The following is a 26,312-nucleotide window of genomic DNA, read 5'->3' as shown; positions in this document are numbered from 1 at the left end:
TGCCAAAAAACTTTTTTTTTATCTTCAAAATCCCCATAATGCCTTCCCTACGGATATCTTTGTGGAACTCAAATGGTGTTTCACGGCATACACAAGAACTCACACAGTTCATTAAGGAAAAAACATCGACGTAATGCTACTATCAGAAGCGCATCTCACAAATAAATACAATTTTCGAATACCAGGATACTTGTTTTGTGGTTTTGTGGTACAAATCACCCAGATGGTAAAGTTCATGGAGGCACTGAAATACTCATCAGAAATCGCATAAAAACTTCCACTTAAACAATTTAGACAAAACACCACTTGCAATCTACGTCCATAGTCTTACAATTCAACAATGGTTCAATGACTCTACCCTGTCTACCACGCTTCCCAATCTCTGAGGATCAATTCATAGAATTCTTTAACATCTGTCACCTAGATTCATCGCAGCGGATGACTCTAACGCCAAGCACACCCATTGGGGATCTCGACTTGTGACGCCAAAGGATAAGCAGTTGTACAATGCGCTTATGAAACCAAAAACCAAGCTAGACTTTGTATCCCCGGGTAGGCCTACAAAATGACCAGCAGACCCAAAAAAAATCCCAGTCCTGATCGATTTCGCCCGCAACATGGGCACCGCCGAAGCACTAGAAGATTTATAATCAGATCACTCACCTGTTCTTCTAAATATGCTAAGTCGCCCCCACATAGTCGGCGTACCCTATTGACTCACAATATTAGAACAAACCGGCCAAGATATAAAAAGTATGTCTGTCCTCGCATAGAACTAACGCCGGCATCATCTACTAAGGAGGATACAGACAAGTCAACGGACACTCTTGAAAATAATATGGTTTCGGCTGCAAAGGCGAAATGACGTATGCAAAACCAAACTACACCAGAACCGAGAAATCGAACGGCTGGTATTAGACAAACGACGCCTACGCCACTCCCTGGCAGTCCAATAGATCACCAACTACAAGGCACATGCTTAAAATAGCCATACGCAGGCTTACCAATGCTCTTAAACAGGGAGATGAAAACAGCCGACGTTCATATATCGAGACACTCTCTTCCACCAGCACTAAGCACCCTTTATGGATAGCTCACAGAAGCCTAAAGACTCCAATAGACTAGACTAGAAGACTTCAATTATGCCTCTACGAAGTCCCTCTAGCACCTGATTTCGCAATGATGAGGAAGGAGCCAGAGCTTTCGCTGACCATTTACAAAATGTATTTCGACCAAATCCCGTTACCAACTCATTTATTCTCCCTCCTTTAATAGAAGCAAATTTAGAACCGTAAGAACCCATTGAATTGACCATGTGAATTAGCAAAGGTTATCAAAGAGCAACTGAAGCCAAGAAAATCATCTGGCTTCGACTTAATAACTCTAAAATTTCTCATTGAACTCCCAAAGTGTGCTATGACTTGTTGTTCAACGCAATCGACAAGTTTGGATACCATACCATAGTAAAAAAAAAAAAAGCCAGGAAAAGATAAAACGCAGCTATCATCATATAGACCGATAAGCTTACTAACTTGTCTCTCAAAGTTGTTTCAAAAAAGGCTACTCCTGCGAATTAGCCCTCATCTTAAAATAAGCAACACACTCCCAACACAACAAAGCTCATATATAAATCCGTCTTAAAACCTATTTGGACTTATGGATCCGAGCTGTGAGGCAACGCATCCAGAAGTAACATTATTCAGCGAGCACAGTCAATAATTTTGAGAAACATCACTGGAGCGCCGTGGTACCTACGTGTCCAACACTTGGACACCCGATAAATAACCAAAATTAAAGTAAACACAACCTCCACTTGGAGACCAAGCCATGATCAACTTATTGCGCTTCAATCAAACAGCATCAGCAGCAAATTTCAATTTCACAAGGCGGTGAAATAATTTCAGCATAAAGCTTTTATCTGGCCGAGATTGATTGGATCAGGATTAAGAATCAGTCTGAATCGGAATGATATCGTGATCAAAGATAAGCTAGTAATAAAGTGTCTTGTAATAGTATAATTGAAAAAGTCGATCACCAAATAAATATTAAATAATAATAAATTAAAATTATTTTTTTAAATAATTAAAACGTAACAATTTTAATTTACACAGATACCTAAAAATGGAAATAGTAACCGAAGTAATAACTGAGAAGAAAATCGAATACCTAGAAAAGCTGACCACCCATCCAAATCCCCTCGCAAGAAAACTAATCCCAGTATGCTGTCAAAGCCGGCTGCACCGCAACGACCAACCAGCCCAGCAATAAACTTATTAGGACATTAATCACGAACAATATCACTAACTGAATGTTAACTAAGCTAGATTAAGATTTGAGTACTTGTTATTAGTCTCTTAAAACAAATGGAAAAAAATTAATAAATAATAAATAAATTTCGCGTTCGCATTCAAACTAGCTGAGTAACGGGTATCTGATAGTCGGGGAACGCGACTATAGCACTCTCTCTTGTTATAACCGTTACTCGTAGAGTAAAAAAAGGGTATACTAGAATCGTTGAAAATCGTTGTGTAACAGGCAAAAGGAACCGTTTCTGACGATATAAAGTATATGTATTATTGATCAGTCAGTCCGTATGAACGTCGAGATCTCAGGAACTATATTATATAGACGGTTGATAGACGCAGCGCAAGTTTTTGCCACGCCCACAAACCGCACATAACTGCCACGCCCACGCTTTTGAAAAATGTATGGATATCTTTTCATAATTTTTATCGATTTGCAAAAAAAACTTTTTTGCAAAAAAAATTTAGAAAATTGTCCTGAGCCAGAAAGGATGACAGAAAATAAAATGTGTTAAACGAACGAACTCCACGATATAAGCTGCGACACGGAAAAGGTTTCATTTAGTTTTTGTTCAATAATTGTTTCGTTTTTAAATAAGCTGCGAGCCACTTTAAGTAATGAAATACATTACTAGCTCTCCTATTAACTGAGCGACGGGAACCAAGAGATTTGTCGGTGTCAATCTTTTTCCAATATAAGCTACAGATATGAAATTTTACAAATTAAAACCAAGAAATGGATATAGTAGTATGATCCGAACCAGTCCTCCAATAAAATATAAGGCTTTTGGTAATTGCACTATAACTGAGATACTAAGACGTGGATCTGATTGATACTGTGTATATATAAATTACACAGTAATAAATAATTAACTCCTTTACTCTGACTCTCTTACCAAAATCAATATATCCCATACAAGGGTATAACAAGAGAAGCGAGTCATCAAGTGTTTACAATGCACGTGTGCCAACTCGACTATTCCGTATGCGCTCAATGTAAAGCTGCCAACTGCTGACCCAAAGCTTAAAGGCTACATATATCGACTGAACCTGGTCGATTTATATATACGTTTTTCCTGTACGTCAATTTTAGTTATAATATAATTAAGACTAAATGTATATTAGGTGTTATTAATTCATTTTATTATTCAGACAAATTTATCGCGAACCAAAATGATTATTTCACCTCCTTTACTTGAAGTCCTGGCGGTAAAGACTGCTTAATTTTGTCAGCCTTTTCTTTATCCTGTACGACAAGGGTGTAAAGGAACCTCGAACAACGGATCTTAAATTTGGTGTTAGAGGGATTTTTTTTTATTTTTACAGCACGCGCATCAGAACGGCGTGCCTTATTGAGAAAATCTTTAACTTCTTTAATTTCCCGCGGCATCTGTTTCAAAATATATATAAACAGTGAAACAATACATTATTTTAATAGAATAACTTACATTAAACCAATTTTAAAAATATTAATCCACAAAACTTTTAAATTGATCGTTGTTGTTCAAGTAGATAGAAGGAAAAGAAAGTGTCTTAACTTCCTGTTGACGATTTGTATATAAAGGGTTGCATTTTGCTAAATCGAAATCGATTGAGACCTGTTTTATCTTCGGCACTAAAGTTCCGCTGAGGTAACGTTTACACTAGACACCATCTTGCTTTTATAGGGCTGGCGTAATAATACTTGACTTTTGAGCAAATGGAATTCTCGGATTCTACATATTAGTTATTGCTATTCATTGTGATACGTTTAATTTTTCATAACCATCCTAGCCATTTCCCACCAAAGTAAGCATATGAAAATTATAATAAAATCATACTTAATTATCGACAGCTTAAACTATATGAGGCATCGATAATCGAATTAGTCAGAATTTTACGATTTTGATTTGAAATCGCAAAATCTGTGCTCCTGTTTTCGAATTCGAAAAATATTTTCGACATGTAGAACGATCACTTTTGTCTGGACGAAACCTTATATTAAATCAGTTCTTACATACTAGGTAATAAATTGTTGACTCAGTGGTGCATTGTTGTTCATTCCACATCACCAAAAGGTAATTCCGCCACTTAGGTATTTTCTAAAAAACTTATTTCTGACCACACCTCAAATTTGACATGAAAGATTTTGCCGTCGGTAACAAAAATATTTGATTTTGCAAGGGTTTGATAGGTTCGTCGTCAAAAGTTATCGCGAAGTTTGCCTACTGATGATGGAACGAAGCAAAGGTTTCCGCTCTAATTTCTAGAAAACAGCTTAATAAGCTTATTACGAAACATTTTGATAGCATAATGATAGCAATTATTTTGCGAAAACCAGAGCACCTAAAAACGAAATCAAATGATTTTGCTTAAATCGAAATCGAACTATGTTATCGAAGCGGAACTTATTCCCACATTCCTTAAAAACTGTGTTTTAGAGTTCGAGTTTTCAAATTTTCCTAGTGGGGTATGTGGTCTATTAAATCGACAAATTCATTGAATGAATAGACTTTAGAAGTAGAAGTAATTTTTTACATTTATATATTCCCCTTTCTCACGTTTTTATTGCTCTTTATTCAATTAACGATATATGTCGCAACAGCATGTGTGAACGGGCAGCAATAAAAATTCGCTGTATCGAGTTTTGTTGTAAAGATGAGTATGACGCTTTGAAAATTTGCGATTGTCTTGTATATCTTGTTTGGGTGCAGTTAACTTCAGTTAACGCCGCTACGGCGAGCATGTGAAATACGGCAACAACGGTATTCTACAATGAAAGCATTAGACCGGAGGTCGTTACGTAGCCGGCAAACACTGCTTAATTGCGGGGCCGCTACGAATATGAAACCGCAACAATGTGTTTCGTTTTCGTTTTAGCTCTTAAATTGAATTCTTGCATTTGTGTGTTCAGTTCTTTTCTACCCTCGTAAGCAGCAGCACTTGCTCTGCTCAATAAAGAGTTTTTTAAAAGTTACTCCGTCGTGTATTTATTGTGAAGCCACCGGCATGCGGAAACCGTCGTGAAATATTATAAACATAACATACCAGGAATCTGGTTAATTTGTACATTGCGGGGGATTGCCACTCTGCATATTCTTTTTTGTTTGTGATTATGTGAATATGTCACTTATTGCCCATTTCTTTATATTATTACGGGAGCGAGATCGCCGGCTTGGTATATTGATTGTGTACAATGTGTGGATGTGGATTGTGTGATTTGTGTGGACAGTGCTAATTATGTGAATACACGTCACTTCCTTCCCCTTAAAAAGGATGCAACTGCTTGGGCTGGTATTAATGGGTAATGTAGAAACTGTTTTTGTACGGGTTTTATTTCTTGTTGTAGTTCTAGATTATTTTATTTCTTTGTTTTTTTTAATTTGATTTATAAGAAGGTTGGTGTAAAAAAATTTTAATAGGACAAGAAAAATTATAATAACAATAATTACAATTAATATTGTTATAAAAAATGGAGTATTATTTTCTGAAATTAATTTAAAAACGTCATTATTTTCTATCATTTTTATCTTAGTTAAATGAATCGGTAAATACAATGGAGTTAAATCAAATTCTGGACTTAAGGAATTTTCGCTTAAAATAACATTTCCAATCTGAATTTTATATTGTTTAATTCTTGTAATTTTGCTTCCATTTATTTTTATATCGCCATTTAGTTTTTGAAAATTTTGAGAGATTTTAGTTTCAGTTATATTCCATGTAATATATTTGGTTCAACGTATTGGATAATTTTCTTTTTGGGAGTCGGCATAGAATTACAAATTTCATTTTAAAGCTTAATTATATTTTTCATGCATTCATTATTAACTTCCTTTTTGTCATGATTATAAATTTTATTCTCATCTTCAAAATATGTTTGTTGATCTGAATATTCTGACTGATACCCATTATGGTCAGGAGAGGGAAATATTTTAATATCTTTGATGGTTTTTTTGTTTAATAGGGAAATGTGAAATAAGTAATAATTCGTATTTTTGTGGTCAATCCAAGTTGATGCTTTCATGAAAAGTATATTTGGTTTGCTAATGCTTTCTAACTTGTCGTAATTGAGTAATTTCGGAGTAGTTGTAGTTGTAGTTTTTCCCATTTGCGTATGCTATTTTTAGACGTTTCACAAGGGATCTGTTCATGTTCTCAACTTCCCCGTTTGCATGCGGCCAATACGGTGGGGTCCTAACCTGTTCAATGCCGCACGCTTTGCAGTAGTTAGAAAGCTCCTCGCTAACATACTGGCGTCCATTATCAGTTCGTAGGTACTCAGGATATCCCAGTCTACAAAAGATTTCTTTCATTGCCTCTATCAGGGTCGTTGAAGATATGGTTTTAAGAAACTTATGCTCCATATATCGTGAGAAATAGTCAATAAAGACTAGAACATATTCATTGTTAGGTAACGGACCTAGCAAATCCGACGCTACCCAAATCCACGGGCCAGTGGGAAAAGGATTTCTATCCATAGGGGGTGGCCGGATGTCTTGCGATACCAGGCAACAATTTCTGCAAGCTTTGACAAACTTTTCTGCCTCTCGGTCTATTTGTGGCCACCATACTTTGGACCGCAGGCGGCGTTTCATTGCTGTCTCGCCGGAATGACCTTCGTGGGCTAACTCCAGTATTTTCATTCTTAGAGATCTTGGCACGACTACGCGGTTTCCCCTCAGCTCACTGAACTATCAGGCTTCCAGGAGTCGTTCTCCAGGCAACTGATTGCGTCCATAATCTCTTCATCCCTCTTGGAAGATTCTGCTATTTCCGAGATTGTGATAGATTTTGGGATGGAGCTCTGTACGACTCGTAGGATGCTGTATTCCGTCCTGAGATCGATTGGTTCTACCGTAGGTAGTTGGCAGAGACGAGACAACGCATCTCATATGTTGTCTCTTCCGGATTTATAGATAACCGTGAACGTGAACGGTGAAATCCTTTTTCTCGGCTTCGCCCCAGGTGAATTTGTTTTCAGTTTTCAGCAGTTTTCTTAGAGGATCTGTGTGACTTGCAAGGTCCGGAATGAACTTCCCGACGTAGGTTACCAAACCGAGGAAGCTCCGTGTTTCCTCTTTGTTCTTCGGGTCTCTGAAAGATCGGATGACGTCAATTTTCTCTGGGTCGACTTCTATTCCCTTGTCGGATAAAATATGTCCGAGGAATTTTAGTTTCCTTGTCTTCCAGATGCATTTCTCTTTATTCAGTAGGACATTATTTTCCTGAAATATCTCGCATACTTCATTTACGGCGCTGTCGATTTCGAGGTCAGTTGCGCCAAAAATGATTACGTCATCGATGAAGTTCATGGCGTTAGGTACCGCAGATAACATCTGCTCCAGAAGGCGTTGAAAAATTTCGGGAGCGGAATTAACTCCATACATCAAACGCTTATAGCGGAAAAGTCCCCTTGGGGTTATGAACGTTGTTATTTCCCGGCTCGATTCATCAAGGGCCACTTGGTGATAGGCGTCCTTGAGGTCTAGGCGTGCGAAAAATTTCGCCTCTTTGAGTCTGGTCGTAAAGCAATCGAAAGTTGGTAATGGATAGTTTACCCGTAGGATAGCTTTGTTTGCCAGTCGCATGTCGACACATAAGCGGATGTCCCCGTTCTCCTTAAACGCAAGCACGATGGGAGATATCCAAGCACTCGGGCCCTTGACTGGTTCAATTATATCTCGACTCAGGGCTTCCCCCAGTTTTTCCATGACTTTGTCCTCGAGCGCTGCCGGGATTGGTCTCACCGGTTGTTGAACGGGTTTTACGTCATAATCGATAGAGAGCGTTACTTCAATGTTTTTCCATTTCGGAAAAGGCTCTATTTCTTCAATCCGGTTAATGTTTCTTCCCAGTCGGAGGACTTTTAACTCGATAGCTGTGTCTCGGCCCAACAGAGATTGTTCTCCGTTTTCAATCACGTAAAATGAAGCAATCCCTTCGGCACCCGGCTCGACGGAAATTGGGGCCTCGAAAATACACATTACTCGAAGTAATTTATTAGAGGCATACGCTCGGAATTGCTTTTCTGTATGGGTTCTTACGTTAAAGACTGTGGCTTTTCTCTTCACTAGCAGAGACCAGTCCGCGTGGCTGATAAGGTCAAACTTGCACCCCGAGTCAATGATTAAAGGAATTTCACGGCCTCCCACTCGGCATCGTATGAACTCCTCTTCATCCTCGCTTGACACTCGAAAGCAATGTGCCTCGCCCTTTTTCAGTTTGGAGCTGGTGGCCTCCTCTTCGACAGATCGTATATACGTGCGAGGCCTTTTCAGGTTATTCCTTTGGGACTTAGGGAATCGGCTGTTCAAGTTAGTTCGGCACTTCCTGGCATAATGTCCAGGCTTCGAGCATTTATTGCAAGTCACATTTCTTGCCGGACATGATGGGTCATTGTGTGTGTGTCCGAATTTTCCACATCTGGGGCATTCCCCACTCTGCTTGAAACCACGATGTGCAATTTTACAGATGGGTTCCGCAATTGGTCTTGATGTCATTTCTTTTGATTCCTTGTTGATCTGCTCCTCAACCTGACATACTTCGATCACTTCCTCTAGTGAATTTTCCTTCCCCAGGAGTCTTTTTTTGAGGTCTAGAGGTGCCCACACATCTATAATTTTATCCTTAAGACATATATCCTCAATCTCCGCTTTTGTGGATCCGAATGCACATCGTTGCATTTGTTGACGGAGTCGCAGCAAGAAATCCCCAAAGCTTTCTGTGTCCAACGGTGTCAGGCCTCTGAATAGATGTCTCTCAAACGTTGAGTTCTGCTTCGGTGAGAAGTGTTTATTTAGATGGTCGATGAGGATTTTGTAGATGTCTTCTTTATTTCCGTCGCTGGGCTCAACCAGCGCACCAGGTAGGGAGTATACAACTGACTGTAGCTGGACTCCTCCCAAAAGCAGTAGCTTACTCCTCTTTTGCTTCTCGGTAACAATGCCCTCGGCCTCGAGGTATATTGTAAACGCCCTCAACCACTTCTCCCATTAATTTCGGAGGATTGCCTTGTCGATCACCTCGCACAGAAACGGTTTAATGACACTGTCGGTCATTTTAAATACGGGACCTAGAATTGGGGTTTACAACAAAATACATTATTAGGTTTATGACTTGACTTGTAATTAATACCTTAGGAGCTTGTAATTATTACCCAGTCTCAGTTCAATAATACCTCCAATTTATATTTGGGGTTTAGTTGTTTACGTTTTTCCTTTTTAATTTTATTAATTCTTTTGGCTTGTGGAGAGAATACTGCTCTACCCGACCTTTAACCTTCTGTTTACAACTCAAACCGATTACCCAGCTCTTTTCTTAAAAGCTTGTAATATTTTCTTTTTTCCCTCTTTTTTTTTTATACAAATATTTTTTTTTTATTTATATATTTTCGTGTTCTGTTTCTTTTATTTTTTTCAAATATGCTTTGGCTTTTACCACTACTCAGCTCCTCTATTTAGAGCTTATAATGCGTACTCGGCCCTTGCAACTCTTTGGTTGCTAAAGAAATTTCTCTCTCTCTTACCTTTCAAGCTTGTAAAGAGTATTACTCTTTACTCGGCCTTATTAGTTATTTTTCTTACTCTCCTGGTTGCTAGAGAGTGTCTCTCTAACTCACCTTCTCTTAAGCTTGCGAAGAGTAATCTCTTCACTCAGCCTATCTGTCGGAGTGCAAGTGTGTTGGATGAGAGTGAGCGAAAAATTGTGCATATAGAATCACTGATTCTGCTTTGTGCTTAAAGTCAGTTTATGTTGGCAACGTGCAATCTGCACTCACGCAGCTTATTCCTTCTCTCCTCTTTATTAACTTTAACTCTCCTCTTTATTATGTATGTATATGCCGGTAGGCCCATTCAATCACACACGCACACTCACGCACAGCCTATATCACGCCAGTCGTTTACCGTAATTTCGCGCCCTTTTCCCTAATTCATCAAATTTACCAAAGTTTTAGTTATTATTATTATCATTTACCGATTTTTCCACTCGTCGCCAATGTAATGACCCGCTTAATCACAGTAACACACGTTAGGATTTATAGCTTGTATTGAGTTCGTTTATTTGGATCAATGATATTCGCACACCCACGCCGCTTGGCAGTTCGCACCAGAATAATCCCCTCTCTCACTCAGACGCTGGGCGATCGTTAGCGCCTCTCCCGTCGCTGCTCTCTCGATGCTTGGTTGTTGGCAATGCAGGTCGCCACAATTTTCATCAAGCGTGCCAAAAAGAATGTTAAAAGATGAACGTATTATGTCAAATAGACCAAGTTTCTGCCTGTTTTCCTGATGAATAGTTAAGCCATTTAATTCTTTTAGTAGTTTATTGTATTAGTATTTCATTCTCGGCGAGTCTATGATTTTGATAGCAAAAGAATTAGTAATGACATTGATATCCGTTAAATTAATACTCAGATAGTGAAGTTCATATACTACTGATGTTTAAATTTGATTGCTTGAGAAGAGTAGAGTAGGCAAAGTCGAAATCTGGTTTGGTTACTTGAATTTGTTGAATGTGTCCCGTGGTGAATAATAGAAACAACATTATTGTACGCAAGGTTCCTTTGGAGTTGTGTGTTTTACTCAGTACGTGTTTTTGTAATTTATAACTAATTCTGCTTTTTTAACAAGTTTAAAGCAATTAGCATATGGTAATTATTAGAAAACTGTGTACATAAAATGGTTTGTTTGTTTTAAAAATACTAGTTCTGGGTAACATAATCAAGGTGTTTAAAGTAATACGGCCATTTGATGTTAAAATTTTACATGTCATATTTTGAATAGGAAGACCAAATATGTTTTTATTGGTCATATTTATTGTGGATCCCGTGTCGATAAGGCATTTTTGTAAGTGCAGCCTTTGTAAGCTATTTCTACGTATTCGTGTATTCCTGTTGACCGAAAATGTTCGTTTGGGTCAGAGTTATTTTGATTTTGTTCGGCATTAATTTTGGCGGATTGGAACTGTTGATGCTCTTCATTAACCCATGATTTTGATATGGATTGCATTTATTGTGGTTATAATACTGTTGTTCATAATAAGTACGTTGAAATTGTTCGAACTCATGCGCGTCTTGAAGTCTCATTTCGTCAATACACATTTTATTTTGGTCACTGTCCGATGGTCTTAGTCGTTTGGTAATCGGAAACTTAGTATTTTTAGATGTTGAGGGTTGTGGCAGTTGAGGATTGTATTTCCTTTAAAATGTGCCGTTTGGTGATTTTTGGTTTTGTTGGGATGTTGTGGGAAAGGATTTTTTTTAATAATTGGTTGTGTGTTCATGTGTTGGTTTGGTCTGAAATAATTAGGTGCGTGCCACATAGGTTGGTTGTTAGTCATCTGCTGTGTGTAGCCAAAGACACTAGAATAACAAGATGCGTAACACCATACGATTTTTTCGCCGTGGCTCTAGAGGTGGCTCCAGGCTCTCTCGACTTTTTGTTCGAGAGCGAGAGAGCGGAGAACGCTACAGCGAACAGTTTTTTTGTACGCATATCTGGCAACGTTTCACTCACCTGGTATACTTCTGTGACTTTCTTGTTTCTTTCTGTGTTTGTATGTTTTGTGTTGGTTCTTCTTTTTCTTATGAGTATATTTGTTGTGTGTTTGTATCCACTGCCCAGGTAAGAAACTCGGATGGGATGAAAATAAACAATTTGAGTACAGTTGCAAATAATTTGGTTAATTTGCACGGGTTTTTTCATTTTTTTAAATGTGTGTGTTTTAAAATTTTTTTGAATATTTCAATATTGGTTTTTGTTTCTTATTGATTTGTCATATGTACTTAATATTATTCTAAGTTCGTGCAATGTGTGTTGCGCTAATGATGCCATTATATCACGTCTTTGTGTTCACTTATTATTTTATTATAATTGGGACTAATATTCAGCACTGGGCACGGTGGTCCGTAGCGATCCCTTTTACCAAAGACACTAGAATAACAAGATGCGTAACGGCCATACATTCGTTTGGCACTATGCAGCCACTTTTTTGGTGAAGGCCAAATTTGCTCTCTTTCCGCTCGCTCACGTTGAGAGCGTAAGAAATATAAAAATAGAATTTGCTTGCTTGTGTGAGTAAAAACAAGAGACGAGAACGCGTATATGTGTGCGTACTTGTTCTAGAAGACGATTTTTGGGCCGAAATCAATTCTGATCGAAGAAACGAATTTACATATTTGGAGTTGTGGCCAATTTCGTAGCAATATGATGAAATAAAATAAAAATTCCCTGACTATTATAATAATTATTATAATAATAATTAAAGCAAATACAAAGGAAATTATTATAACTACTGTAATTTGAAACATAAATTTTCCAAAAAGAAGACATAACATTGAGAAATAAATATTTCATAAAAATAATAATTATTTTTTAATTTCATAAAAAAATAATAATTTTATTAATAAATAATAAAAATAATAATTTTATTAATAAATAATAAAAATAATAATATTTCATAATAATATTTCATAAAAAATAATAATACGTAGTAGAAAATAAAAATTAATAAAATAAATAAAAATATGAAAACAGTTCGTTGCAAAAGTCATATCGTCAGGCACGAAGTGCGGACACAAGCACTCAACAATCATTGCCTTATTAATATTTCTCACGCCGCAAGCTGAATACCCTAATGACAAGTATTCTAATATAAAGTCATTTTCGAAATTTATTTTGTGATGTACATAGATTCGTCTATTACTATTTCTAAGCTTTATTTAAATAATAATAACGTTGAGGCAATGCAAAACAAGAATTTTTCGCATGGTGCCAATTGATAAAAAATAATATAGATTTAAAGTCAACGAACTTCTAAGGTGAAGGGCATATTTTGTCAAATTTACAATACATGAGCATACGTGTGCACGCATACAGTTGTATGCTATCACTGTATGCGTAGAAAAGAGCTGTTTGCTGTAGCGCTCTCCGCTCTTTCTCTTTCGAACAAAAACTCAAGAGAGCCTGGAGCCACCTCTAGAGCCACGGCCAAAAAATCGCGTGCCAAAAATTTGTATGGCCGTTACGCATCTTGTTATTTGCTTTTACCATACGCCTACTAAGGTACGGATTGTCACACCAGGTAGCTTTATTGAACGCACGTTGCTTAGCCTTTCTGGTAGGTTACAACACGGCACTTGTTAAACATTTTTGTTTTTCCGCAGTACTTAATTATAACACACAACTAATTTTTCATTTAAATATTTTTTATTTGTTTTTGCACATAACCGTTTGCACTCGAAAATAGGGGCCGTGGCAAAATTGCCGTAGTTTGTAGTTGCTGCAGTGTTACACATAATTTTTCTTTATTTTGTTCTGGGCACAGTACGCACTTTACACATTACACATCAGACTTTAAACTGTTCAGGCGCCACTTAAGGCAGTCCGAAGGACTACCTGAGAGAAAGTTCCACTAGAATATCCAGAAGTTTTGGTTTGGTTTAAATAACTTTATTGTTTCGTTGTGTGAGAATGAAATAGCTTTATTTAAATAATATTTGGTTGTACAAGTTGTTTGCTTGCTGGTCCCAAGTTGGACTGCATTACTTCGTTGTTGATCCCAAGTAGACTCCGTCGATCATGCGACGGCCTCATGTGCGGCCGTCTCATATTGCAGCGACGATTCCGCTGACTCCGGTACTCCGTATTGCAGAAGTTCAACATTTTTGTACAAAGTTTCTGCATACGCTGCTGAAGGTCCGATCGTGGGACTAATTCTGGATGATGACCCACTTAAGGCTCAATGACTGACCACCTGTCCCGATTAGTTTACCACCATAAGGGAACATTGAGTCCGGACTACCGGCACAAGGTGGCACTTCAGAAATACAAGCTGCAGGGCTAAAACCCCACGCGGTGGTTCTACTAAAGAAACAAATTTTAGTTTCTCGGCTTTCCCCTAATGAAACTTCCCTCACGCGGCCAGACCACTGCACAATCCGCCTCTTCCTCTTCTTAAAAAAAACTAACATCGAATCTTACTATTTCCTATTAAAATGCTAGAACCTTACGTAGCAAACAACCCAAATTGTATTGTGATAGCCTTTCCTTTAAATCCCATAATAGTGTTCGCAGAGACTTGGTTAAAGCCGGATACTTAACTCCGAAGTCTTCCCAGTTATGTACACAATATATAGGTATAACCGTCCCTCCAGACGGGGAGGTGGAGTCTTAATTGCGGTTAGATATACCCTCGCGTCGGAGCAGTTACTTTTTGACGAGTCCCGTAACTCAGAATTCATATGCATAAAGCTGTCATTTTCCGACAGATCAGTTTATATTACGTGCTCGTATATTCCGCCACCTTCTGAATTCTCAGAATATCTGAATCATCTGTTCGCTATCCAATCCATCTCAAATAAACTGTCTGACAGGGACCAATTGGTAGTTCTAGGTGATTTTAAGATTTTAATATACCTGGCACAACGTGGTCCACAGAAGAAAATTCGAATATCCTTCTCCCTTTAGCACAACATGACCTTATTGCTAGACTTATCGTTGTCGCAATTAAATTATATTCGAAACTCTCTTGGTCGATTATTGGATCTTATGTCTTGTAACAAGTCCTGAAAGTGTATTTCTGTCCAGGGTAGCACCACTTACTGTACCTGTCGAGCCGCCGACAATATCCAGGGAATGCCTTAAATACTCATTGACTTAGACAAATGAAGATGGTTTTATTCTGTAGGGAAATAATACAGTTTTCAATGCATTACAAATTTTGACCTTAAATCTGTTCTAAATTTTACGTACCGCATTTCTCTTCCCTCACTCTTGCATATCGTTAAATCGACGTGGCCAATTACAATAACGATAAAAATGCATACATTAAAATACTAAATTCGAGTGCCCTCTATCGGTGAGAAATTACTTAACAACATATCGATAGCCAACTTATCCGTTCCGCGACACAACCTGAAGATCAATATCATCCTACTTTCGAGGCGAAAAAAAATGTCTTACCCTTCTTCGCTATTTTTTGAAAACACGGTAACATCTGGTCAGGGAATAGCCGGTCTATTCGCCAAGTTTTTTCAAAGAACAAATTTTACGTTACCTCATACTGAACAGCCATACTCTTATGCGGTATCTAAATCGAATCTAATATTCTGCCCCACTATAAACAAAAGCTCACTGCTTAACGATCTTCAGCGTGTTAAACCTGTCTATACGCCAGGTACCGACGGAATCACTGGCTTTGTGTTCAGATTCTGTGCGAAAGCCTTGTGCAATCCTCTACTGAAACTATTTACATTATCTCTGGAATCTTCACAGTTCCCTCATATATGGAATGAGTCGCCTGTGATTCCTCTTTATAAAAAAGGTAGCAAACTGGATGCAAGCAATTACCGAGGAATCTCTAAATTGTCGGCTATCTCAAAACTTTTCGAAAATGTTATCACTCCTCATTTGCAGCACCTTTGTAGATCAATCATATCACCATGTCAGCACGGTTTTATTAAACGCAGATCACCAACCACTAACCTTTTGGAGCTAATTTCTTTCGTAATACAGGGCTTCAAAAATAATCTTCAAATAGATGTCATCTACACTGACTTTAGTAAAGCATTTGACTCTGTTAATCATTACCTTATAGTAAGGAAACTTGATCTATTAGGTTTCCCTGTTGATCTTCTAAATTGTATTCCAAGCTATCGGAATGGCAGGACACAACAAGTCCTCTTTAAAAATTCTCTGTCTTGTATTCTCCGAGTCACATCCGGCGTTCCACAAGGGAGCCACCTTGGTCCGCTTCTTTTTACCTTATTCGTTAACGACCTCCCCTTAGTAATTATACTTATACTTATGTACGCAGACGATGTTATCCTATTATCTGTAATCTTGACTCTCTGCCGCTTTTAAAGCAATAAATTTTAATTTTTTAATACATATTAATATCCTACTAACACTAATTTTATTAAAATTATTTTACATTATATTCCTTTCCTCGTTTCTGTTCTCTTTTCTATATCACGTCTATCTTCTCGCGAATCCATTGGGCGGGAGGTGTGGCTGTGGCACCCGTGCGAAAAAAAAAAAAATCATATATATATATTCTTATATTACTTAATCTAACCTAATCTTATTATTTTCCCAAGATGAATACATTTTCAGAGTGCGTGTTTTAATTTTCGGGTTAAATTTGGAAAAAAGTCTATTTAAAGTCGTTTGATGTGAACTTAGAGTGAAAGCATCTGTGATTTGTATATTTTCAAAGTATTCGTGGTAAAATGCCACGTTTTCATTTCAACTCATCTGCGCCGAGAGATCGATCTTTCGCAGAGGATTCAGAAATTTTGAGTGAGTTTTATTTTACGTAAAAAAAAAATTAAATTGGAAATGACAAAAGACTTGCACTGAGAGAAATTACGAAGAGAAATCAACTTAATAGCAAACAAAATTTTATTTTCCAATTATACACTGGGAAAAATCATGGAAGCTTAATAGCAAATAAATTTTTTTTTTGATAATTTTGATGAATTTGATGAATTGATCCGTAATGATATTGCGGAAGTAAACAATTACAATCTAACCGAATTTAATCGCAACCCACTTTCTTACATTTAATTTGTTTTCTTTTTTAATAATTCATGAAACAAGAATTTACTGAAAAAAATCAAACTGGGAAAAAAACTGAATTATTGTAAAAATTAAATAAATTAATTTTTTTCAGCTTTTAATCAGTTGTAACTTTTTTGTATAACTTTAATAGTTTTTTTTAAAATTTACAACAAAAAAAAAACATTTCTTTACCTTATTTTAGCTTTGTATTTATTTATGTACTTATTATTAGTTATTATAAATATTGTTATAAATTATTAGTCACCAAACTGAATACAAAATTGACCAGTTGGGTGTGGCAGAACTGTGAAGCATATATGTATATATACCAACAGATCGATTACAATATTCCACGGAATACAATTCTTACACAAAGGCGCACTAAGCATTCCATATTTAAAGTACATCTGCAATTTAATGGTTATATAAGTTATAAACAAGATCGAACGCGTTAATCATTGTATGGCAATTGGAAGAACTATGTTCTATTCTGGGTTTTTATCATTCTCCTTTTAAAATAAAATATTCGATTGATTAATTAGAATTACCATTACAACATTTCAAAAATGTATGAGATCTGTACAGTTTTTGTCACGGTTAAAATGTGACGAAGTTATATACCACTTTTTTCGCAATAAGATTTACCTGCTACTGTTTTGTATGACACCGGGTAAAGTTCTGACGTAGCGTAAAGACACCAAAAAGACAATACGACCAGAATAACAAGACGAGTTACGGCCATACATTTCGCTTCACTACGGGTAAAAAGCCGGAAATTTTGGTATTAATGTAATTTTTTTTGTAAATTAATCGTTAATACATGTTTTCCGATAATTGTGTATTGTTGTTGAATTGTCCAATGTATTTCTTGTGAGTAATTTCAATGGTTTACTAACAAACGTTCTAGTGTTCTGTGGAATATTACTTTTGTATGGCACAAAGAAGCACCAAGGTTAAAGTTGTATGTTTTTAACAAATATATGTGAAGTCAAATGGTATTAATGTTTTTTGCCCCTTTTTGCGAAACATTTTATGTTGTAGGTGTGTATGAGTTTAGTCATGCAGTGCTGCTGGATGTTTGGAGCAACAACAAACGCGATGCAGTGGCTGGTAACAGTTATATTTTGGAATATGCAAGAGAACTTTGTGACTAAAGAGAAAAAGATTACAATTTCAAAGAAAGTGAACCAATTTATTGGTTATGTGAACAAGCACTTAAGGAAATGCAATTGAATGTTGAAGCGATTCAAACGAAATCATTTATTGTGCCTTGCGTCTAAAATTGTTGTTATTGATAAGCCAGAAATGACACTATGCAAACCTGGTCGAAAACAGTTAAAATATGAAGATGCAGGGTTATTGGTTATGTGAACAAGCACTTAAGGAAATTCAATCGAATGTTGAAGCGATTCAAACGAAATCATTCATTGTGCCTTGCGTCTAAAATTGTTGTTATTGATAAGCCAGAAATGACACTATCCAAACCTGGTCGAAAACAGTTAACATATGAAGATGCAGGGCCTCCTCCTTAAAAATAAAATGAAAAATGTATTTATACACAAATGAAAGCGGTTTTAAAGGGAGATGGATGGGTGGCGAAGGAGGTGTGGATGTTGTAAGTCTGTGGTTTATCCGGTGGATCCTGAGTTGTATTCCCTGGGGGATTGGCGTGGGAGCGAAGTGAGGACACAAGATGCAAAAACCATTATTATGAGATACAAGTAAAAATTTTTTTTATATTTTATTAAGTTTATTGCTATTGTTTAATTTCCGTCTCTAAAAATATATTAAGACAATTGAATCATAACTTGATTCATAAAGTTCTGCATCCGGATATTGAAGAATATCGATTACTTCGTTTGGTAGGGGTTTCTTTTTTCCAAACTTACTTCGATCTCTTAAACAAAGACTTAAAAGCAAAGATCAGATGAATCATTGCTCTATTGAAAACGTCTGTAATGTTTGCTAGTTGGTTACATTTTCTAGCGTGAGATTTTCTATCGTTCTTGTAAAGTTTGTTGCGCGCTTCTGACGCGTTTTCGCCAAGGACACCAACAGGAACAATAAATTGGTTTATAATTCCATTTACCAATATTTTATGGACAGTTGGTAAAATTGGGTACCAAGAATATTGTTCTATGTATAAACTAAAAGTAGAATGGCATAGAGATTTAAATTTTTCCGCATCAATTATGTGCCCACAAGAAATTAAAATGAAAATTATATAAAACAACACTCAGGCCCAATTCGGTCCACAACTTTTCTTGGATAAACTTTTTACTGAACGACAGGCTGAGCTTTTCATATCCGTAGACGCGCCATTTTTTCAACTAAATTCTACAAGATATTTTTAATACAAATTCTAAAAATCGAATCCATGCATGAAGTGGGCTTACTCTATATTTCAGATTCTATGATTTTACATTAAAAGAGGGCGAATTGAAGTCTTGTTTGAAACAATATAGTTGGCTTTGCTACACATAACGGATATGATTGGCATGAATTGGTTCCGGTTATAACGTTAAAAACTTTACCATCTATTAATGTCATATAAGGTTCGTATTTAACTGTTATTATTTGGTTTTTGAAAGTGTAGGAATGTGGTCTAAGGTTTTTTATAGCCACATCCAAATTTATTTTTTCTTTCAATATAAGAGCAGTTTATAAACTCAATTTTCAAATGCCGATAAAATCTCACCGATTGTGGAGATGAATTTATCCAAGTAACTCGATTGTTGATTTCATCTATAAGTTTTAACAGTTAATTGTAGTGACAAAAATGAATTGATCTACGGCGATACATTTGTTTGATAGAAAGCGTTGTTTGTACGTGCTTTGGGCCCATAGATCCATCGAATCCATAGCTCACAATTAATGTACAATTCGTTGTGTCTGAGCAAACATCTAAAACTTCCTCTTGCATTACAAGTATGCGGCCAGCTGTATGATCTAGCAATATATCACTGCTTATGCTTTTTATTAATACAGAGGCCGTTTCTGCTTGCTTCGTTTTTTTGGGGAATTTAAAGCAGCATGTACGATAAGTGGTCTTGAATGCCCTTGTTCTGCAGCCAGCATATTTGGTAATATTCTTTTAAGTGGAGACCCTGCATCTTCATATGCTAACTGTTTTCGACCAGGTTTGCATAGTGCAAGGGCGTCGCCAGGGTAGCCTATCACGTAACTTCCCGTTGTTTATTTACACTATGTACTGCTTTTATTCTCTTAGTCAATCTGCCTCCAATTCTATCGATAGCATATCGCATATCCCATACATAAGCTGTTTGATAAGTGCTTTTTTAAGAGTTTCCAGTGTTGGACGATGAATTCTACTATCTGCCCCCCCCTGGCTGATGGCCTGGCGACGCCCTTGTAAACGAATAAAAAATTTAGGAATTGCTGGCGGCTGATTGACCCGACAATTGTTTCATCTATCTTGAGTTTTTTTCCTTTCTAAAAGTGTTGTAATTTCTTCTCCGATTAACAGGTTTATGGCGAGTACTGATTTTGATTAGTCATCACTTGATTTTGTCTTCGAGCGTGCATGTTAGTATTTTGATTTATTGCCTGATAATAAGTACTATAATAATGATGTCTTCTATTATACAAAAAACCAATCGTGTTACACAGCGTACCCTTGATGCCCTTAAAAATGTTCAACACAGTTCTGCTATCTTCCTAGGCGTGAAAGAATCCTCCTTCCAGCTGCGATATTTCTCCTCCTAAATTCTTATCTGAGAGGTGAAAGATCAGCCATCAGGTGCAGTAGATCCTGTGTTCCGCAAGGTAGCGTGTTCGGTCCTGTTGTATACACACTTTACACCTCTGACCTGCCATATCCCAGAAAAGGTACCCTTCCTGGCAACGTATGTATGCTGATGACACGGCTTCTATCGCAAACTCGTCATCCAGATTCGAAACGTCTAAAAAACTTTTTGGACCATTATAGTGAGTCGACGAACACGTGGAACAAATCCATCCATGGGAATAAGTCCCAGCAGCATGCGCCCAGTTATAGAAGAGATCAATCGCCATTCAAGTCGCTACAACGATCGCTTTCAGGCACAACCACCTAGCGTCTTCACTGGATAACCCGTCTACCAGCCGAAGACTGGAGAGGCGTCATCCAGGAGACCTTTGGCCAAGAGGGGGCAAAAAATGCAAGTGCTAAGCTAGCCAAATCTATTCGCTAATGTAAACTATTTTACAAAATTCAAATTCATCAGTGCTGTTTCCATGTTGTGTTTGTTGACTTTGTCAGATCACACGATTTAAAGCCATTTAATTGATTGCTTAAAATAACATTAAAATAAAAATAAAATTAATAATACTGGATTTGTAACTTAATTTTAACTTAACTTTAATTTGGAAATAGTATAAATTTATTTACGCGCAAATGACATACACATTCTATCTAACAATTATCGATAGATTGGGGATGTTGAGGCAATGAGCTTTTTCATTGACTTTGAGAGGTTTTGTGGCAATTTATAAACACTGTAAAGTTAATGTTTCAGTTAATAATTCAGTTTTATTTCAATATATGTATTCTGCCACAAAGGGCTGTAACGTATAAAAAGAAAGGCGGCAGTGCCCGTACTGAACCGATTAAGAGTTAAAGTGCATCACTGCAGTAACGGCGTGATCAACACATAATTTGTAACTGACTTTGCTATGCAGAAGGAAATGAGCAAGTTTCACTGAATAAAGATTAGAACAGCTGCGCTCGCTCTCTATTGAGAGAGAGGAACATATCATAAAGGGGGATGCAAAATCTATTGCTGCACAGAACAATGTATATGAGTGATACAAAAAATAACTAAAATTTATGATGAGCTGCTGCTGGCTGCGGGCTGCATAACACAACATCCTCCCCTTGTTGGAAGACACGGGCTGAAACATCATCCTGTTTGGGTAGAACGCAAGGTTTAGTGATGGCTCTATTGAAGATTCTAGTGGCAGTTTTGAGAACAGAAACACGTGCGACGCTATCGGGTCCAGCGATCAGATTGATTACTTGAGCTAGTGACCATTTGAGGGGTGGCAGGTTTTTGTCTTTTACTAAAACGACATCATCGATATGAACGTCTGTCTTCTGTGCTCGCCATTTGGAACGTTGCTGAAGAAGCGTTAGATATTCACGTCTCCGCTGGCTCCAGAATATTAACTGGTAGTATGTGATTCGCTGCGATCCAATCGATTGAGATTTAATTTTGTTAGATCAGGCTCAGTAAACAAGGCGAGGGAGGCCGTGGCTAAGAAGTGCGCTGGCGTTAGTACTTAAAGAGGAAAGAGGAACTAACGGTCTTGAATTAATTATTGCTGCAATGTGGCAAATGATCGTGCACATGTCATCAGCGGGCAAAACGGCAGGGCCAACAGCTCGGTAAAAATGATGCTTTGCTGTTTTGACACCCGCGTCCCAGAGGCCTCCAAAATGCTGCGATAGAGGAGGGATGAATCGTCATTTAATGCTATCAGTCAAGCAGAATTCATGTACTGTAGCTTGATGTGATGTGCTTATATGCTTGATGTGATGTGCGTTGGTGGCGTTGTCTGACCATATGCGTGCAGGCTTTCCACGAGTCAGTATAAATCGACACACTGCATTAAGAAATGCAGAAATGGAGAGATCATGAACCAGCTCAAGATGAACAGCCTTTGTAGAAAAGCAGATAAAGATGCAGATATCGCACTTGATGGGTGCTTTGTTCCGAATAGGATTTTTGTAATAAAATGGGCCGCAAAAGTCCAGACCAGTGACCTTGAAGGAATGTGAAGCTGTTACGCGGCCGGGGTGCCTGATACGATAATGAAATTTGAAGATGTATCCAAAAACATGCTTCAATTTTTGCCAGGAGTTGCCAAATTTACAACTGGTTGGGATGTCGGTGTCAGGGGTGTTGAGAGTGATGAGGGCCTTCTTCTCAGGGAGAAGCTTTGGAGCGAGACAAGATTCTGGCCAGTGCGATTTGTCTTCTTGAAGATAGTCAGGACCATGAGAACAAAGACTGCACTCGATCAGCTCACTAGTAAGTGCCCCTCTGGAAAGTATGTCCGATGGATTGCAGGCTGTAGGAACATAATGCCATTATATGGCATTTGACAGCTCATGGATTAAAGAGATGCGATTAGAAAAAAAAGTTTGAAAGCGTCATCTCGAATCCAGGAAAGCACCACAGCAGAATCTGACCAGCAATAAACAGGGCATGAAAATAGGCCAAGCTGCAGGACTTCCCGCATTAGTTGAGCCAGTAATAGTGCCGCGCAAAATTCCAATTTGGGAACCGTGAGGGTCTTTAATTGGGCCACACGGTTTTTAGCGCTGAAAAGGTGGGCTACGCGTTGACTTTGAGATATGGAGACTATGTAGATGCATTCTCCATATGCGTCAATGCTGGCATCACTTCATCCATGGATTTCGACCACGCTATTGGGTACCAGTGCGAGACGAGGAAACTGCAGTTTCTGGGTGAGACAGATATCAGCAGACAACTTTAGCCAAGCAGAATGAAGCGCCGAAGGTAAGCTTTCGTACCCGTACACATCGGTACATCTTGTAGATATCACCAGTTCAAGCAACAGGGAAGGTTCGAAACTGTAACAAAGTGTGAAACAGTTTGGTCTGCAAAGTGAGGCCTGCCATGAGTATTTCGTTTAAAAAGTATCCAGAAGTTTTGGCAAAGCCATCAAAGACATCATGCAGCTTAGTTGTTGTGCTGTCTTCATTTAAAACGCAGTGATGCGGCAAATAAAATTTGCATAGTTTCTGGGAGTCAAATGGTACCAGAGACATATGATTTAAGGATAAGTACTCGTGAATAAAGGAATACTTCTGAATACTTCTCTTTGAGCTGGCGATGGCGTTCAAGTTTGTTTTCCAGATCCGGTCTGCGCTTTGCAGGAAGTCGAACTGAATATTCTCCAGATGGAAGCCTAGAAAATGTAGACTTGAAGTGGGCCTCGCAGTCGATTTCTTCCTTTGTGCGCTTAGAGGCGGATTCAGCAATTCAGGAATTTGCGCACCAGTTCCTCCAGACGGCTGCCCTCATCAGGCATTTCAGGCGCATTTGATTGAACGGTCAATGTTAGGCTTGGAGCCACCACCAGTGACAATCCATCCAAAACGAGGAAGTCCATCGGCCAATTTTATTTGACCTACACACAGCAGATCAAAGAAAAGACTAGCGCCTATCAGCAAGTCATTTTTTTGGCTAGTCGAGAGGTTATTATGTGTAGTTGCGAGCCGGAGTCAAGCCAGGCGCGACAAGGAACCCAAGATCCTGATTTATTTTGAATATTGATGACGGCAGTGGCCAGCAACACAAAATCTGCTCCCAGATTTTTAGCAACTAAGGAAGTAGAGGCAAGGCATGATTCCTGTGCAACTACTTGAAATCCGTTGGAATGAGCATCAGAAGCTAGCTGAGGTTGAGCAGGCTGGGAGAGAGATGACGAGGGCCTTGAGTCAAAATGTAGCAATTTGTTGTTCTTACTTCCACAAATACGACAGCGATAGACATTTCAATGTCGTAGGTGATGTCCACCTTTAAGGCAATTTTGGCATAAAGCCAACCTTTTTGCCTCCTTTAAACGATCTTGAGGCGAAAGTTTTCTGAATTGTGGGCAATCAAAAATTATGTGGTCTACAGCATTGCAGACAGGGCAGCAAGCTACAGGGGTACTGGCGACAAATGAATTTCTAGAGTTGTGGATGGCTTTCCTAGGTTTTACAACCTGTGGCATGATTCCTAGTGCAACATTGGCACTTTCGATGTTTTCAAACTTCTGGCATCTTGTCTCCAAAAACTTAACAAATGCATTACATTTTGGAAGTCTTTCAGTGGGAGCAGCATCCTCCTATAATAGCTGGGTTTCACGGTCGACCTTTTGGAGAAGACAGTAAATGAGAATACACTCGGATATTTCCAAAGGGGTGACCATGTTGTGAAGTGCCCGTAAACGCTAATTAATTTGGTCGGACAGTTCACGCAGCTTTACAGAAGATGAACCGTCTACCTTTGGTACGTTCATGATCGCCAAAATGTGAGACTCGAAAATAAGCCGCTTATTGTTGTAGCGCTTATCCAACAACTCCAGGGCAACCGAGTAATTTGTAATTTGTCATCAGTAACCTCTAAAGCACCAACGGCATCCAAAGCGGAACCTCTAAAACATCGACATAAAATCTGTGTATAATATTCACTAAAGGTTGATAGCTTTAGGTCAGGCAAATTCGGTCGTCGAAATAGAGAACTAGAAGACCACTCCGTTCCTGGATCTTGACGCATAGTTGAACAAGCAATCTCTCGCACTTTGCATCTACTGAGTTCCGTTTGCATCACATAACAGCATTTCAAAATCAATGTCTTTGAACTGGTCACGCAATTCGCTTCCCAGGGAATCGTGAGCCAAGTTGAACGAAGCCTCTGCTTGGTTTATTAAATCTAGCTTTAAGTGCAGACCATCATCATTAAGGCAAGTGACCGATTCGGTGGTTAATCCTGCAGGAATTTTTTTGCGTCGACAAATACGGAATTTTCCTTGCGCTTTAAAAATGTTATTCTGTCAGCTGGCAAGCAGGCTGTGTCCTTGTTTAACATTTTATTTTTTTAATAATGCAAGCACTGAATTTTGAACCGGGTAATGTGATACCGGTGTGATCAACACTTAATTTGTAACTGACTTTGCTATGCAGAAGGCAAATGAGCAAGTTTCACAAAATAAAGATTTAAACAGATGTGCTTGCTCTCTATTGAGATAGAGGAACACAGCACAAAGGGGAATGCAAAATATATTTCTGCACAGAGAAATGTATAAGAGCGATAAAATAAAATAATCTAATTTATGATGATACATATAAACATGTCAAGTTTTTCCCACTTGTTCTCTTAATATATCATCACCACATCGCTCATAGAAATATTCTAGATGCGTTTGTTAACCCAAATGGCATACGAAAAAATTCAATTTTTCCTGATTTTTATTTTCAATCCTAAATCCATAATACCTATTTTTGGACTCGAAAGTTGTAAGACTCTAGTTCCTGACACTTTGCCAGAGCATTTGGCAAGTCTGGTGGGTTTAGGGAAGAGTGTGTCTGAGATTGAACCGTTCAAACCAAAAATAAAAATTCTAAAAGCGTTGCTCCTAATTTTTTTTATTCGTTTCTTAGGTCATTTCGCTGTCTTATTCATGTATCATTATAATTTTATTTATAAGTAATGTCATTTTCTTTTTTACTTCGTTGTAGAAATATGTAATGCTTAAGCGTCCCTGCTTAATTCTGATTCGAGAATATGGATTGGTAAATAGTTGTGATGCCTCACTGCTTTGGCATCATAGTAATGGGGTTCGCAAATACGAATCATATATGCACGATTTATCTTCAGTTTATTTCTCCATTTAAATTCATTTTTTTTGTATACATAAAAACTACGTATTATCGCTATGACCGCAAAATTACAAG

The 26,312-nt window shown here is 37.9% G+C and overlaps 2 protein-coding genes across 2 annotated transcripts in view; both read right to left on the bottom strand.

Annotated features, from left to right (window-relative positions):
- The window catches only part of LOC117135419, a 33,708-nt gene extending 30,363 nt beyond the window's left edge, over positions 1–3,345 (bottom strand). Inside the window, exon 1 of the mRNA XM_033295572.1 lies at positions 3,200–3,345. The gene's annotated coding sequence lies outside the window, so the exon portion shown is untranslated. The remainder of the gene's footprint in view (positions 1–3,199) is intronic.
- Positions 3,346–3,422: 77 nt separating this feature from the next.
- Positions 3,423–3,858, bottom strand: LOC117135420 (60S ribosomal protein L38). Its single transcript, XM_033295573.1, has 2 exons — positions 3,752–3,858; positions 3,423–3,693 (listed from the first exon to the last, which is right to left on the bottom strand). The coding sequence occupies exon 2, from the start codon at positions 3,691–3,693 to the stop codon at positions 3,481–3,483; it is 213 nt and encodes a 70-aa protein (XP_033151464.1). The 5' UTR covers positions 3,752–3,858; the 3' UTR covers positions 3,423–3,480.
- Between the last annotated feature and the right edge of the window lie 22,454 nt (positions 3,859–26,312).

This window comes from Drosophila mauritiana, chromosome 2R, assembly GCF_004382145.1.
Source record: "Drosophila mauritiana strain mau12 chromosome 2R, ASM438214v1, whole genome shotgun sequence".
Taxonomy (NCBI): Eukaryota; Metazoa; Arthropoda; class Insecta; order Diptera; family Drosophilidae; genus Drosophila; species Drosophila mauritiana.
The sequence above is the reverse complement of the archived record's forward strand: the minus strand, read 5'-3'. Positions and strand labels throughout refer to the sequence as shown.

What these genes read in the sequence shown, in the direction of transcription:
- LOC117135420 (XM_033295573.1), bottom strand. Translation starts at nt 3,693, where the DNA reads ATGCCGCGGGAAATTAAAGAAGTTAAAGATTTTCTCAATAAGGCACGC.